We start from the raw sequence: 16,031 nt of genomic DNA on the forward strand, positions 1-16,031 counted from the left end.
TAACAGATTAATGTAGCAGATGAAAAAAATTGCATATTATTTATATTCAAAGCAAAAAATAAATAAATAGATAGCTTCTGTCAACAGATGGTGGTGGTGGTGGTGTTAGCAGGGTGGTAAATCAACTTTTTGGTCCACCAGCCGCAGTGGCTGGTGGATGCCGCAATTTTACCTGCCACTTAAATGTTTGAAATATAATTAGAATTAAGATGAATCACAGAAAAGACTGTACAAATCACAGAATACTGTACACCCCACCCCGCTTTCACCACTTTAGCATTCAGATTCTCTTCCAGAGCCGACACACTCAAATAAATAAATATATATATATTTTTTTTTATACGTCAGCTTTGGATAAAATAAACTGCTCCCAAATGCAATGCAGCTGGTAAGAATATACATTTTACCAGACAATGCCAAAATCTACCAGCATTTGAGTGGCTGGTGTTAACTTTCCACCCTGGGTGGTAGATGGGTTGTTTTGGTAATAGCTGGAATGACTCTTGGTCTGGTCTTCAGAACCCATCGTTAATAAGCATCATTAAAATTATATAATTCTAGGATGGCATTATGTCAGATGCAAATTGAACTAAAGTGGATTTGAGGGATGGGGCCTCAGATGGTAGGGACCCTGAAGCCAGAGACAGCTGACAAATTGTTTCCTTTAGCGAGCTACTGCAACTGACTGACACATTTGAATTAGGTAGGCTTTATCTCCCTACACATACACACACCAATTTGACTGGTAAACATTGACTGACCGAGGCACACTATAAGGCGGATGAGCAATTATGTACCTGGGTTCAGGCAGTATGATTTTCTTGCTTGCCCGGGCCGCTGGAGTAGATTTGCTCTTCTCCATCGCCATCAAATAGCTGACATCGGCGAGAACTGCTTCGAGGTCCGCCATCTTCAACCTTGGGTGGACACAACACCTGCCGTGGGAACGTCTTTTTTTATTTGATAGGAAAGACAAATCGAATGTCCACTGAATCTAGCTAGATCCAACCAGGGCGACCAAGACAGCTATGCGGAATGACAGGGGCGACCATCGAATGGAGACTGTCGTTTTCTTCCTCTAGGTTTGGCAAACACAGTCTCTCAAAACACAACCATTGTGACAGAAAAAAAATGGAGAGATTGATAACTCACTAGATGACTCGTTTATTGAGAGTTCACTCATCTGGGTGTGATTATTTTTTCCATCAATAAGGTTCCCGTTATGTGCAAACGTGTGTGGTGGTTTCATGGACTCCGAATATAAAGCAGTTAAAAATAATGGCAGACAAGATTGATGAGATTTTCGTTTCTGCCCCCCCACATCCAGAGCGCTTCACTTATTTAGATGGACCACCTGCTAGATTTGGCTAACTAGCAAGCCAGCTAGTTAGCTAATAACTGTCAAACCCCACTGATCCTGGATGATTTGTTTTATCTTCTTGGCAAGCGAAAAAATTATGTAAATATTGCGGTACGTGTGACTCCAGCAAGACGTATGTTTCAAGCTTCCTAACTGTTTCTTGTCGCCTATGCTTTAATATAAAACAAAACATTAAGCGTCGACAAAGATGGGCTGCATAAAATCTATCGAAATGGCATCCGATGAAGACATCCTGTAAAAACGATAAGGGTAGAAAGCTAAAATAACAAGAGCAAGCCAGCTCGCCTGTATCACAAAAAAAACTGACCACGATTGAATAGTCCAGATGCCGAATAAGGTAGGTTCACATGTATTCACCAAAATGAAGAATCAAAACAATCGCCTCCAATTGTCAGCTTTGCTTTCATATCGTCAGTTTTTGGCTTCCTGTCTGTCTACAATGTTCTTCTTTATCAGAGGACATAAATCGTAGAACGTCGCCATATAGACGCAGGTTGCTAGCTGAATATCCAGGCCAGCGTGCAAAAAAACAATGCCGAAACAATCAGCTAGATATCCGACAAAATCTAGCTAGCTAACGAGAAAACAACAATGTTATTGGCACTACAGTAACTATATGCAATATTTAAACAAATTATGCCACGAAAACAGCCAGTTAACGTTAGATTCTAAATTTAACTAGGGACAATTGTTAGCTACGACCAACTGCTGTGCAAAACGTTGCTACTTGGTAGCGAGTTACTTACAGTCGCTAGCAAGTAGCTAATCCTGTACTGTAGCCAGTTCAATTTGAACTAACCAGCTAACGTTAGATAATATACTTACTTAGCTAGCATAGATAGCGCTAGCTAACAACCGCGTTATCACACCGACACGAAACGCACTCATGCAGTTAGCGATCTCAGCTAACGAATCCTGATCTTCGGGCAAATGCACGTCATTTCAAAAGAGACAGGCGAAACCGCACACAATTTGCCATAATCATTTCTTTCACACAGTGTTGTGGGCTCTGGCACGGAGACACCAGTAGCTAGCTAGCTGTTATGATGGGGGAGGGGGCGTTGGAAGGAGGAAATTGGCTAGCTAACGTTAGCTTGTTAACCGTCCACGGTCTCTCACCACTGACTTCCACTGGAAGTTGAGTCTTTTCTGGGCGACCAACAACTTGCTAGCTAACCAACATACAATGGAAGATAAACTAACAACCTAAGTGCATATCATTTTGTCTTCTAATATCAGCTGCCCGTCAGTGTCTTCCTCGGTCAAGTGTTGTGACCATACGTTTCTTTTCCTCCTTGTTGCGCGCTACTCAAGACACTTTCCTCTTGCTACAGTAGCCCGAAGGAATCCGTACGAGCCGCTGAGATCGGTGCATTCGACAGAATCCGACGACGCGGGAGAACGTTTGATATCCTGTTTGTTTACGTTCCTCAAAGAGGCACAGATTTCTTCTTGTTATCCCTGGTGAGTCCGAGTAGAGACCGTAGACTTTACTCCGTTTCGTTGGCTGAGTCTCCTGTGTGCAGCTGTGTGGTGGGTTTGTGTCCCCCTGTGTATTCTGTATTCTCAGAAACAGGCGAGTTTAGCTACTGTGAAAGCCCCACTTCCTCACGCTGCGACTGAGAAGCCTGGAAAACATGTAATGGAACCGCATCGCTCATGGACGGGGAACTACATGATTATAAATGCCCTATTACGAGTTTATTAAAATAAATACCATTATATAAAATTAGCACTAGTCTGTTTAACTAAAAAAGGAAACGCATTATTTGTAACAGTGTTCAAAAGAGGGCGGTAGGCACTGGGCACTCAGTATGGGCATCTTCATTTTTTCTATCACATGAATAATAGATGGCTGACACATCTGGGAGATAACTAGTCGGATCAATCCAATGCACCAATCCCTGAATCATTAGACAACCCATTTGTGTATCTTGAAACCACTTTACTGTAGGCGTATGTTGGAGACCTGTTTAATCAGATTTTGAAGCATATATACATGCATATTTGATTTTCCTAAAATTCAGTATGCATATAAATTAGCCAGTAGGCCTTCAACTGTGATGCACTGTTAATAGAATACCAATTGCTGACGAATTTTGTTGGGCTTTACAACCTATACAACAGTGATTTATTTTTGGACAAGTATTTTACAAATGGGACGCAAACACATGTGATGAAAGCACTGCAAAATTGGGCTCCAATGCCCATCCCAAACGGTGTGGGGGTCAGCCGAGCTTCCACCAACCCACCTGACTCTTATCATAGCCTGTCTTCGAAGGCCACTTTGTCTCATAATTCTATTTAACAATGTACGTCATCACACTGTTATATTTGATTTAACCAAGCAATATTTTATTATTATATTTTGTCAATAGATTGATCTTATTTTTTCCTTCTTTTTTGCGATTACTGTCATGGAGACGTAGCGCCACCTGCTGTCCAGTAAATGTAATGTTTTCAGAAGCGCTCCAGTCTAAAATGTCTCAATAGCCCCGTGTTTGTTTATTTGTTTGTGTGTCTTTAGCTATGTTTCTAGTAGTACAATTCTACCTACAGTTGACATACATTCAGAGAGGCACAAGCATGGACGGGAGGTCAGTGATGTTTTAGAAAGACAGTTTATTCAGCATTGGGTAACAGTGGGGTTAAGCTTGGGATAACGGGTGAGGGGTTACTGCTGAATGCGGCGGATGGACTGGATCTGAGGGGTCTGGGAGTGGGAGCCGAACTCCTTGAAGTGCTTGTACTCGCCGCAGTGACGGTCACACTCCATGATGTACTGGTAGCCACGGTATCCGGGGTACTGGTAGCACACGAAACTGTTAGGTAGAGAGACAGAAAGAGATTACAGAGTCAGTTGGCGGTAATGGATACTATGAGGCTTAGGGAGTAGTAAAAAATTAGATTGGAGAGAGGATGAAAGAGAGAAGCAGATTGGAGTAAGAGAGAGAAAGTGAGTGAAGTAGAGGGAGAGAGAGGTTGACTGTGTTAAGGGCCCGGCTACTCACGCTCCGGACTGGATCTTGAGGGAGCCGACCTCGTTGTTGCACCAGCCCATGGCCTGGAGGGAGGGGTAGTCGTCGCTCAGCTCGCCCTTACGACCAAGGAAGTTCTCACGCTCATAGATGGTCATACGACACTCCCTGTGGTTCTGGAGGGGAGAAGCCGCGGGGAGGATTGTCAGTTAGTCAGTCAAGAGGAAGAGTGTGGAATAGATAGTGATAGAAGCAGATATGAGTAGATAGCGGTAGTTTAGTTACTCACAGCGCAGGCAATGGGCCTAAAGGAGGTCATCCTCTCGATGTGGTAGGCATTGCTACCTCCGAAGGCATCACACTGGGGGTACTCTCCTCTCTCCAGCACAAACTGCTGGCCCTGGTAGGAAGCATGCTCATAGCCAACCCAACTATACGAGCGAGAGGGAGAAAGGGAAGAAGTAAGAGATCATCATTTTCCCTCAGCTTCTCTGAGCAATAGTTCTAAAGACTGAAACCAGCGAGTGGAAGGTCTGTTTTGAGTGTTTCTGCGGGTGGGGATTTGTGTGTAAGTACTCACGCTCCACTCTCCACCCTGAGGGAGCGCACAGTCTCGAACCCGAACTCCATCACATTGCAGCACTCGGAGGTGAACTCATGCCGACGGCCCTGGAAGCACTCCTCGTCGAAGACAATGATCTGAGAGGGACAGACAGAGAGAGAGACGTGGGTTACATACTGTATCTATCTATTTACCTGGACAGGTTCAAGCGGAGGTTTGTGTGCAGCACGGGAGGCTGCTGAGGGGAGGACGGCTTATAATAATGTCTGGAATGGAATAAATGGAATGGTATCAAACACGTGGAAACCATGTGCTTGACACGTTCGATAAGTGCCATTCATTCCGTTCCAGACATTACTATTAGCCCGTCCTCCCCAATTAAGGTGCCACCAGCCGCCTGTGTTGTGCAGCCGTAAGTGTCTCTACAACTCCCTCTTTAGAGTTAATATGGTCTGTGATTTGTCTAAATTCGTGCAGGGTGTAATGTGTTCAGCGGGAACAGAAAGAGTGTGTCTAGACCCGACTCTGCTGTTGACCGAACAGACTCCTGTGATAAACGGTTTGTCCTGAGCTCAGGTTGTCACATTGATCCTAGACACCTGTTTCTCCTGCATCTCTCAGGTTAAAGAGTTTTCCTGGACCCACAGACTGAGCTCAAATACTTGACAAATTCATCCTTCTTTCCCGTCTTCCTTCCTTGAGGTAATCACTGATCTGCCACGGTTGGATAGGTGGAAGGAAGAATTCCACTACATTGCTTTTAGGTCATGGACGGATGTATTTTAAAGTATTGAAACAGGTCCACGGCAGGCCTTTTATATGATGCACACTCAGTAAGCCAGTCTCACATACCTTCCAGTGGCCGGAGAACTTGGTGCAATGGTGAGTCATGTTATTGTCTGGAATGAGAGAGGACAGATAGTAGGACTGTTATAAACAATAGTACTTTTACAAAGAACAGAATGTTACATTTGGACAATGTGCAACTCGGGATGCTAGTTAGACCGCTGAACGTTTCTTTCCCACCCATTCATACTCACATTATACACACACACACACTCTTTCTTCTCATATAAACACACACACTGCCCCAGACACTCAGCAAAGTTCGGCCACAAAGTTTGCCCATATCAAAAATACTGACCATCAAACAAATATACAGGTAAAATATATATATATATATATAGAGGTATGCAAAGTAGCTGGTGGAGGGAGGAAATGGAGCAACATTGTGCTTCAACCATAACCATAATAGATTCCAGTGGCAGGTTAGTACAGCAGGACTCCCTCCCTGTCTAATAAACTATTCATATTGTACCACCGCATCAATGTATTTCTACGCTACATGGCTTTTATGTACTGAAAAGGCCCGTACAGCTCGAATGCTCTAGAATGTGAAAAGGCTGGTTTAGCTCTGTACGCGTGGCTAAAAGGCTTGGTTTAGCTATGTGTTGTTCAGGGCTGCAACGCCTGTGAGGATAGTATCCCAGCGAGGCTAAAAGCATGCGCCGTGGAGTGACTGGCCTGAATAGCAGGACCATTGTGTGATGCTGGATTGAAAGCGTCAGCAGCTATTTACAGATCCTGTACTGGAATGAGGAAAGTCCAACAGGCCAGGGGCCACATCTAGGATATTCTTCTTTAGGTCTCCTTTTCCTATTTTTTTTATGCAACTCTTTGATTTTTCTCTCTATTTTTCCCCTTTTTTCTTCCGATTGTACTCTCTCCATCCCTTGTCGGCCCCTGTTCCCGGGGCCCAGAGTTATGCCCCTGGGCCTGCCTGGCTGCGGTGTGAAGTGGTGGCGGGCAGACCGAGTCATTATGGGGCCTGTTACCCTACCCTAGATACTCTGCCCCGCTCTGCCTTCCTGCCTGGCTGGCTGGGTGGATGATCAGGCTGGTGCTATGGTTCTCTGGGTGGGACAGAGAGACTCACCTTGCTTTGATGCCCTTCGCTGTCCCGGAATGAGAGTGAGAGGACTCACGCGCCCCCACCCTTTTAAAGCCTCCCCTGGCAAAGGGCCACACTGAAAGCCCCAGCTCAGCAGCGGGGAGGAGCCTCTCTTTGTCCCGCCGACAAAAGCAGGGTTAATCTATAGAGGGACAGAAGTGCAGACACCACACTATCACCCAGGGCAGGGACCAGGGATAGGGAGAAGAGGAGGAGAGAAGAGACAAGTACAGGGCACTTAGAATGTCAAGGGGGGATGAGAGGAGGGGGATTCCCTCAAAAAGCCACCCTCTCTCTCTCTCTCTCTCCAACTCTCCCTCACTATCTCCTCCTTTTACTTCTTTACTTCTATCGTTCACAATCACATCTCATGTATTCTTATGGGTCTGTCAGCTAACTAGCTGTATCCCAAGAGCCTAGTGGATGACCCTGTCCTCTCTGTTGACAAGCATGTCATGTCCTTTACTCACCTGTAGGGAGAGACCTGTCTGTCTCCCTGTCTGTTGCACCCTGGTTCACATCACCTCATTTGATCTGTTGCAATCACTGTCCCCTATTTCCTCTAAAGGATCGATAAAGTATTCTGTCTGTCTGTCTAACCGACTGACTTAATTGTTATTATGTCATCACTAATGCCTTTGGTGGATTGTCATGGTAAAAGGTTGACAGGACTGAAACCGAACATCTTCAATATAAACGTACAAGTTCAACTTGTGCATGGTAGACTTTTAGACTGTAGATGACTACGGTGTTGTTATTCTGTTAGCCCCACAATGTGACACGGCTTGTAGCGTTGATGGTGCGCATCTTATTTCTCCCTAGAATTATTCATAGTTAATCTGCAGCATGATCAGGGCATGCGCCCATGTTTCATAACACAGAGCAGCAGGAGGCTCCATTTGGTGCTGGAATGTGGACATCTCATCTGGCAGAGAGAGAAACGTAAACATAAAGAGAGAGAGGGAGGGAATAAGCCGAGCCAAGAAATGAGACAGAGGACTGAGTTGGAAGAGGGTCAGCAGCAGGCAAGTCTTCCTCCAGCTGCTTTAGCATGAAACCCTCAGACGGGTTCCACTTCAACAGTGGAAAGGACTGTTTAGAAGGGGGGAAAATGGTGGTTATGAACTATTATAGTTGGTTAACCATTAGGCTAACCAAATGGCTATGTCATTTGTACTTAGGCTGTGTGTCCTTTTTTTCAAAGGGAATATTCTTGTATTTCATTAACTTTCCTAAACATGTTTATAAAAAAATGTTAACCATCACAACTGAATCAATTCAAAAGTATACATCATGCTTTTTACATATGCATTTATTTAATTTGATGTTTAACAAACTGTTGTTGTAATGAGGTCTGTGTGTAGCTTGTGTAGAGGAGTCAGGCGCAGGACAGCAGATATGAGTAAATAAACGTAATTTACTCAAAATAGACAAATACAATAAAGCGAGCCCACATAACGGACCGTATTACATACAAACAAACATGGGGGAACAGAGGGTTAAATAATGAACAAGTAATTGGGGGACTGAAACCAAGTGTGTAAGACAAAGACAAAACAAATGGAAAATGAAAAGTGGATCGGCGATGGCTAGAAGGCCGGTGACGTCGACCGCCGCTGTAGTGTTGTTGGTCAGTACAAAAAGAAGAAAACAATTACTCAAAAAAACTTCACAGCACTAAAAGAAGGTTGCTTACAATAATTTATTCATTAATGAACACATGTTGTTTTGACATGTTTTGACAAACTCTGCTATAATGCGTAAGCTGTTTATAACGCATTAGCCATAGCTGTAGTATTGGCCATGGCTTTTGCATTAGCCATAGCTTTAGCATAGCCATGGCTTTTGCATTAGCCATAGCTTTAGCATAGCCATATCTTTAGCATAGCCATGGCTTTGATGTTAGCCAGATACCTGTAGCATTAGCTCACAACACTGTGTTGAGCGAGCACAGCGCTGGGCTGGCCGTTATGACAGCAGAGTGATTGCCCAGTCAACCATTAGTCAACAGAGAAAGGAGCAGAGACTGGTACTAGCCTACCTCTCTCTGACTGGATCCTGTGGAAAGCTGGTATCTATGGCTGCCTTTACACAACCAGCTCAATTCTAATCTTTTTTTCACTAATTGGTCGTTTGACCAATCAGATCAGCTCCTTTTCCAATAAAAATATCAGCATTGGACTGCCTTTGTAAACACAGCCTATGTTTCCTATTCTACACTGGCCTGCTTAGAATGATAAGATAACAGAAGAATGAATGACTCTGAATTATAAATAATACAGAGATGGATTTCTTAGACATTGATAGGTGCCCGGGTTTCCATGTAAAATTGGTCTATGTATTTTTGTATTTTATCTGTTGAGATCATCATTTGCCATTATTTTATACACTTTTTTTGTAACCTTACTCAACCAACCTTTAATCAACCAACCCTTACTCTACCAACCTTTACTCAACCAACCCTTACTCTACCAACGTTTACTCAACCAACCCTTACTCAACCAACCCTTACTCAACCAACCTTTACTCTACCAACCTTTACTCTACCAACCTTTACTCTACCAACCTTTACTCTACCAACCTTTACTCAACCAACCTTTACTCAACCAACCTTTACTCTACCAACCTTTACTCTACCAACCTTTACTCTACCAACCTTTACTCTACCAACCTTTACTCTACCAACCTTTACTCAACCAACCCTTACTCAACCAACCTTTACTCTACCAACCTTTACTCAACCAACCTTTACTCAACCAACCCTTACTCAACCAACCTTTACTCTACCAACCCTTACTCAACCAACCTTTACTCAACCAACCCTTACTCAACCAACCTTTACTCAACCAACCTTTACTCTACCAACCCTTACTCAACCAACCTTTACTCAACCAACCTTTACTCAACCAACCCTTACTCAACCAACCTTAACTCAACCAGCTAGTTTTGGAGTCATTATGCCCTAGTAGTGGCTTGTCATTACAGCTGTACCCTTGCCATCTATGACACACAAACACAACCCAGTCCTCCTTCCTGTGGCTGCCTGAACACTTCACTTTATACAGTGACACTTCCCACAAGGCCTCATGTTGTCACTAGGCAGGAACCTGCAACTCTGTCTCAGGCTCTGGGCCACACATAGATCACTATACTGCTAATGTATTGCTGCTCTAGTTCTTGCTTCTCCTACAGATGTGGGTTTTTATCTTCGATACATATAGGTGATGAACAATCAATCAATCAAGGATCGCGATGCACACGTCAACATTTAAAAGTCATCCAGCAACATGACTATATGATCATTGATATTGACCTACAGTACACAGTGGAGAGACCTGTACTTGATTGGACAACGGACGGAGAAGACGAACAGTGTCATAAAGACCTGTGGTGAGAGGGGGGGGGGGGGGGGGGGGGGGGTAGATGGAGATAGGGTCGAGAGAGTAGAAGAGTAGAGAGACTAAAGAGTTTGACATTCTCCTCCAGGTTATTTCTACTCTATTATTCCGCCTCTCTCTCTCTCGCCATCACCCTCCTTTACCACACTTCTAGGTGCTTTATAATGCTGTGGTACTGTCTGTGTGTTAGCGTCATGTCTATGTGAAACATGTGCGTGCTGTATGTGTGTGTGAGATATGATGACCTAGTGACAGGTCCTTTACATGTTCTTTAATAATAATACATTATTTTACCTTTATTTAACTCGGCAAGTCAGTTAAGAACAAATTCTTATTTTCAATGACAGCCTAGGAACAGTGGGTTAACCGCCTTGTTCAGGGGCAAAAGGACAGATTTTTACCTTGTCAGCTCGGGGATTCGATCGTGCAACCTTTCAGTTACTAGTCCAACACTTTAACCACTAGGCTACCCGCCGCTATCCCATTATGATCATTCTCATTTGAAAAATATGAATAGGGAGCATAACTTTATTTTATTGATTGCTCTCAACTAACCAGATGAAGAAGAAGATCACACAAAAAATCCGTCCGGACAAAACGTACGTGAATGGAAATAAATTGCAATCCCACCTTTTCTTCATCAACTTTTCCCACTTCAAAATAAAATCTTATGTCATTTGAATCATAAGTCTTTCTCTTTTCAAAACTAAGCTAAGTGCTGGTGCAGTTTCACCTGTTAGAGTTAGAGAAAGATACAGAGAGAGATTGTGTGTGTGTGTGTTAACTCCTTACACCCTCCAGGTCTATGCATTCCTGTGCACTATATGCTACTGTAGCTTACAGGCTCAGCGCACTAACAGAGGGGGAAAGTGCCAATGTCAGGGCTTTCCATTGACAGTAAAGTGCTTACAGGCAGCACGGGGGGGCAGATGGGGGTTCTGGTTGTTGCGATGGCCCAGGGGGCTTTGGTCCAGAACAACTCTGATGACGCTGGTGTTTCTATTGTCCACCGAGCCCTTGCGTTCAGCCTTTGCCAGGGTATAAAAGCTAGGGTTCTGCGCTGAGATGGCCAGCACGATCCAGCCTACCCCACACGGCACAGCAAGCTGTACACGCAGGTAAGGACACACCCCACACAAACTGAAAACAGCAGTCGATCCACAGCAGCAAACAGCACACAGGGGCCCACTCCTCTCAGCCTACCATTCCCGGGTGTGTCACCCCCAGGCGGGGCCGTAGGCCCTAACAGAGGCCCAGGTCTCAGGGCCTACATGAGGCACTCAGACCCCAGGCTGGATTAGTACAATGGATGGTTATTTTCTCCTTGGAGATTCTGATCCATCCTATGGAAGTGTTTGGCCGCTGTTTCCTGCCTCAGTTAGTTACAAAACTAAGAAATAGTAAGACATACACAAACAACACACATTCACTCTGTAGTGAGAACATAGATGCCACACCTTTACCTGATCTGTGTTTTGATGATTTTTTCCCGCTCCCTGTCCCTCTTTCTCTCAATCGATCTCTCTACCTCCCACACATTCTCCCTTTCCCTTTCTTTACTTGCATCCATCCTCCTCTCTCTCGCCCTCTTTCCCTTCTTCCTCTCTTTTACTCTCTCTGCCTGCTCCATCTTCTTTCCTCTGACATTCCTCTCCTCTCCCTGTCCTCTCTCCATTCTCCCTCCCTCTACCCCTTATCCCCCTCTCCCTCCACCCTTTCCTTCTCCTTCCATCCATCCCACCGTCAGAATCTCCTGATCCCTCACCATGTCTCAGACCGCCAAGTCCGCCTCCAGCCAGGGCACTGATGTCAAGGACAAGGGAGCCCCTGCCCCCGCTGCCACTAGCAAAGCCACTAAGACCGGAGAACCCAGCGTCGGAAACTTCCGAGTGAGTCAACACATTAAAAATACTCACAACCCACTTGGCACAGGAGCTGGATTCAAATTGTAACTGCAGTAAAAAAAAAGAGAGTAACGTCCACCCATTGTGTGGGAGCAGCAAACAGTTTAAAGTTAGCCATGCTCTTTGAACTTTTATCTGAGCTGGGTGAATTGACTATGGATAGAACATTATACAGGGCGTTTGTTGTGGTTGGTAAATGTTGCTACTTAAGTCGGCGGGTCTTGAGATGACCCCAGAGATCTTGCAGCCTTCGCAGCAGTGCAGGTGGCTTTGGGTTTAGTGGAAGGAAGCTTCTGTACAGGTAGTCCGAACCATGAAGAACGTCAGAGCTTTCTAACTGATTGATAAACTGAATGACACAAACGGGCTCTCAGACCTAGTTACATACCTGCAGTAGTAAAAGGCACCAAATTCGTTCGAGTTCTATGGCAAAAGGGTCAACACAGAATACAACATGTGTGGAAGAAGGAGAGTATCTCACCTTTGACCTCTTCCATTGATAATGGCATCTAACCTCTGACCACTGCCCCCTGTAGATCATGCTGTTCGACCAGGAGAACTTCCAGGGCAGAATGATGGAGATCCAGAACGAGTGCATGAACGTGTGTGAACGCGGCATGGACAGAGTGCGCAGTATCATCGTTGAGTGCGGCCCGTAAGTGGACACACACACCTACAGGGCAAGATTACACACACAGTCACACACATACACACCTACAGGACACAATCACACACAAAGCAATCAACTCTACATGCTAGTCCAACACACAGGAAGACAAACTCACTGAGCCAAACATTTGAGCCCAAACACTGATGCTGTCATTTTTCGTGGCCCTTCACGCTCATTCCATTTTGACCCGTCTTCTAATCCCTCTCCCCCCTCCCCCTTGTCCCCGGCGGCCCCCCCTCTCCAGCTTTGTTGCCTTTGAGCAGACTAACTTCCGTGGGGAGATGTTTATCCTGGAGAAGGGAGAGTACCCTCGCTGGGATACCTGGAGCAACTCTTACCGTAGCGACTGCCTCATGTCCCTCAGGCCCATCCGCATGGTGAGGAACACACGCATTACAAAACACACACACACACACACGGTCACATTTTCCAATATACTCTCTCTCACACACATTCCAAACATGACAGTGACGAATGAGTTCGCCGGAGCGAGAACAGCTGATGACCAGGGCTAATACAGTAGCTAGTGAAGAGACCCTCCAACCTTTTCCCTGACACTCTCTCTCCTTCCCTCCCCCCTCTTCCCCATCCCTCTCTCCTTCCCTCCCCCCTCTCTTCCCCATCCCTCTCTCCTTCCCTCCACAGGACAGCCTGGAGCACAAGATCTGTCTGTTTGAGCTCTCCGACTTCAAGGGCAATAAGATGGAGATCCAGGAGGATGACGTGCCCACCCTCTGGGCGCACGGCTTCACCGACAGAGTGGGCAGCGTGAGGGTACCCGGTGGAGTGTGAGTGTACACACACACTCAACCACACACACTCGTACTTACGCACACACACCAGAAATCTTTTTTTTATGGATACTGGGACTGCAAAATCCTCACCTATATCGAAGATAAAAACCCACATCTGTAGGAGAAACAAGAACTAGAGCAGCAATACATTAGCAGTATAGGGATCTATGTGTGGCCCAGAGCCTGAGGCAGAGTTGCAGGTTCCTGCCTAGTGACAACATGAGGGCTTGTGGGAAGTGTCACTGTATAAAGTGAAGTGTTCAGGCAGCCACGGGGAGGAGGGCTGGGTTGTGTTTAAGTGGAAACACAGAACTCCAATGTGACTCATGTTGTCTCTAAAAAACAGCCTAAAAATGACTATCAATCTAAATGTAACAAAACATTACCTTCTCTCCTTTCCTTTCCTTCTCTCTCCAGGTGGGTGGGTTACCAGTACCCCGGATACAGAGGCTACCAGTACCTATTTGAGTGTGGTGACTACAGACACTACAACGAGTTCTGTGCCTTCCAGCCTCAGATCCAGTCCATGCGTCGCGTCAGGGACATGCAGTTCCACCAGCGTGGTTGCTTCAACCTCACCTCCGCCAGCAAGTGAGCGACCTCTGGTGGATGCACTTTGTAACTGCAGCCATCCAGCCCTCCCTCGCTCGCTCAACCCGCGCATCGGGCGCTTTTTATTTCTCCAATCCTATTCCTTCTTTCCTTCCCTCCACCCACCTTCACCCTCCATCCTAAAGGGATGGAACGGCAGCATCGTACCGACCGGAACAACCTAAATGACTTTTTATGATGCCAAATAATAAACATGTTTTGAAAAACTTGAATTCCTTTCGCCCTGGACTACTTTATTCAAAGCCTTGTGTTCACTGTGACAACATTTTGTGCTTCATTGTCCTTTTCTCTCTGTTTGATATTCATTGTTTCTTTCTCTCTCTTCCCTTTTGTCCGTCCAACTGTATTCTCCCTATTTGTCTTCCTTCTGTTCTTCTCTCTTCCATCTGTCCTGTTGGACTGAGAAAGGACCATCTGATTAGTGAGGGGTTAAAGGTTGAACACAGCCCCTCTCACCTGCTGACAGACAGTCTCGGCCTCTCAGTTGTCGATTGAACAGTGGAAATGATTATTTCCTAACAATGAGAATGCATGTAGATAAAGCTTGTATAACGTTAATCAACGTCACCTTGACTGGGCTCCCGAGTGGTCTAGCGGTCTCAGTGCTATAGATGTCACTACAGACCCTGGTTCGATTCCAGGCGGTATCACAACCGGCCGTGATTGGGAGTACCATAGGGCGGTGCACAATTGGCCCAGCGTCGTTAGGTTTTGGCCGGGGTAGGCCGTCATTGTAAATAAGAATTTGTTCTTAACTGACTTGCCTAGTTAAATAAAGGTTACATAAAAAATATAAAACATGTCTGAAGGTTCCGAGAGCCCACGTTCTCCTTCATAACCGTTGCTAAGTCATAATTGACGCTTCCGCGTTGTGCTGACCCGATCGTTTTCAAAACCTATGAAGATATACAGTAAGTGAAAGCAGTTCTTCAATTTGTTGAAACCACAACAATACAGACTTGGATACACATCATGCTAATCAATAAAAACGTTTGTTAAATTTGCTGCTGTGTTTTGCTTGTTTACAGCATCGGTTCATTTCATAGGGAATTTGTCCGAGGCGCTCGATTGTAATCACCAACATGTTATACTTGTCTGAATTCTATATGGTTATGCGTCTGGTCTGCTTAGTTCATTGACTGTATATGAAACAGAACAAAAAAGAGGGAGTGGGATGTCTCGCTTCCTCTTCCGTCTCTGTATGATTGCACAAGCAGCAAACTGAGCAGTCAACATGGCAGCACTTTTCAAAGCGAGGAAAGGTCAGTATACCAGCACCAGTCAGCTACTGAACTGAGGGAATGTCAGACATGGAGACAGACTCGCACAGCTCTGGGTAGAAGTTGCCCTTAACCACAGATCTAGGATCAGATTGCCAAACTAATGCCCCAATCCTAACCTCAACTGTTATGGAGAGAATATTTTTTCCCTGGACCAGTGGATAGAGGCATCTTGTACCTACCACTCCAAAGGGACAAGACCAGGCCTGCATTCAGGACTGCGGTGTTCAGCAATGTTGTGAAACACTGCAACATGCATCCCACCTTACTTCAATTTTGTAACGATTACAAAACAATCCAAGACTGTTTCCGGTTTGAAGCCATTTGTAACTGTCGATATCAACATGGAGATATATATCAACCTTTCTGCCTTCACTTCATAATATTATCTGCTTTAAACTGATGGTGTCTGGTAATATAAGCTAGTAGACTCGCAATTCTCATTGTGACCCTGTCTGTGAGGTGCAGTTTCTACTAGAGCCACAGGAGGGGAGTGTAGAG

At 45.2% G+C, this 16,031-nt stretch overlaps 3 protein-coding genes across 4 annotated transcripts in view; 1 reads left to right on the forward strand and 2 right to left on the reverse strand.

The window, feature by feature from the left end:
* The window catches only part of LOC129863757 (beta-adrenergic receptor kinase 2), a 45,651-nt gene extending 44,237 nt beyond the window's left edge, over nt 1-1,414 (reverse strand). The window contains exon 1 of the mRNA XM_055935996.1: nt 798-1,414. Coding sequence (XP_055791971.1) covers nt 798-910 — 113 coding nt within the window. The 5' untranslated portion in view covers nt 911-1,414. The remainder of the gene's footprint in view (nt 1-797) is intronic.
* Nucleotides 1,415-1,627: 213 nt separating this feature from the next.
* LOC129863758 (beta-crystallin B1-like) lies at nt 1,628-14,462 on the forward strand. Of its 2 annotated transcripts, none has more exons than XM_055935998.1 (6): nt 1,628-1,718; nt 12,018-12,159; nt 12,711-12,829; nt 13,089-13,221; nt 13,490-13,632; nt 14,056-14,462. In XM_055935998.1, the coding sequence occupies exons 2-6, from the start codon at nt 12,037-12,039 to the stop codon at nt 14,231-14,233; spliced, it is 696 nt and encodes a 231-aa protein (XP_055791973.1). In that variant the 5' UTR covers nt 1,628-1,718; nt 12,018-12,036; the 3' UTR covers nt 14,234-14,462. The 2 variants fall into 2 exon arrangements, with proteins under 2 accessions (XP_055791973.1, XP_055791972.1); XM_055935997.1 differs by lacking the exon at nt 1,628-1,718 and adding an exon at nt 10,375-11,388.
* Nucleotides 3,987-6,913, reverse strand: LOC129863759 (beta-crystallin A4-like). The gene is made up of 6 exons (XM_055936000.1): nt 6,858-6,913; nt 5,774-5,820; nt 4,940-5,058; nt 4,649-4,790; nt 4,393-4,535; nt 3,987-4,203 (listed from the first exon to the last, which is right to left on the reverse strand). The coding sequence occupies exons 2-6, from the start codon at nt 5,810-5,812 to the stop codon at nt 4,056-4,058; spliced, it is 591 nt and encodes a 196-aa protein (XP_055791975.1). The 5' UTR covers nt 5,813-5,820; nt 6,858-6,913; the 3' UTR covers nt 3,987-4,055.
* Nucleotides 14,463-16,031: the final 1,569 nt, after the last annotated feature.

Source organism: Salvelinus fontinalis, chromosome 10, assembly GCF_029448725.1.
Source record: "Salvelinus fontinalis isolate EN_2023a chromosome 10, ASM2944872v1, whole genome shotgun sequence".
Taxonomy (NCBI): domain Eukaryota; kingdom Metazoa; phylum Chordata; class Actinopteri; order Salmoniformes; family Salmonidae; genus Salvelinus; species Salvelinus fontinalis.

What these genes read in the sequence shown, in the direction of transcription:
- LOC129863759 (XM_055936000.1), bottom strand. Translation starts at nt 5,812, where the DNA reads ATGACTCACCATTGCACCAAGTTCTCCGGCCACTGGAAG. An exon ending in CTCAGGGTGGAGAGTGGAGC is followed by an intron (nt 4,791 to 4,939) that starts GTGAGTACTTAC and finishes TCGCTCGTATAG; the next exon opens with TTGGGTTGGCTATGAGCATG. An exon ending in CTCAAGATCCAGTCCGGAGC is followed by an intron (nt 4,204 to 4,392) that starts GTGAGTAGCCGG and finishes TCTACCTAACAG; the next exon opens with TTTCGTGTGCTACCAGTACC.
- LOC129863758 (XM_055935998.1), top strand. Translation starts at nt 12,037, where the DNA reads ATGTCTCAGACCGCCAAGTCCGCCTCCAGCCAGGGCACTGATGTCAAG. An exon ending in ATCATCGTTGAGTGCGGCCC is followed by an intron (nt 12,830 to 13,088) that starts GTAAGTGGACAC and finishes CCCCCTCTCCAG; the next exon opens with CTTTGTTGCCTTTGAGCAGA. An exon ending in CCCTCAGGCCCATCCGCATG is followed by an intron (nt 13,222 to 13,489) that starts GTGAGGAACACA and finishes TTCCCTCCACAG; the next exon opens with GACAGCCTGGAGCACAAGAT.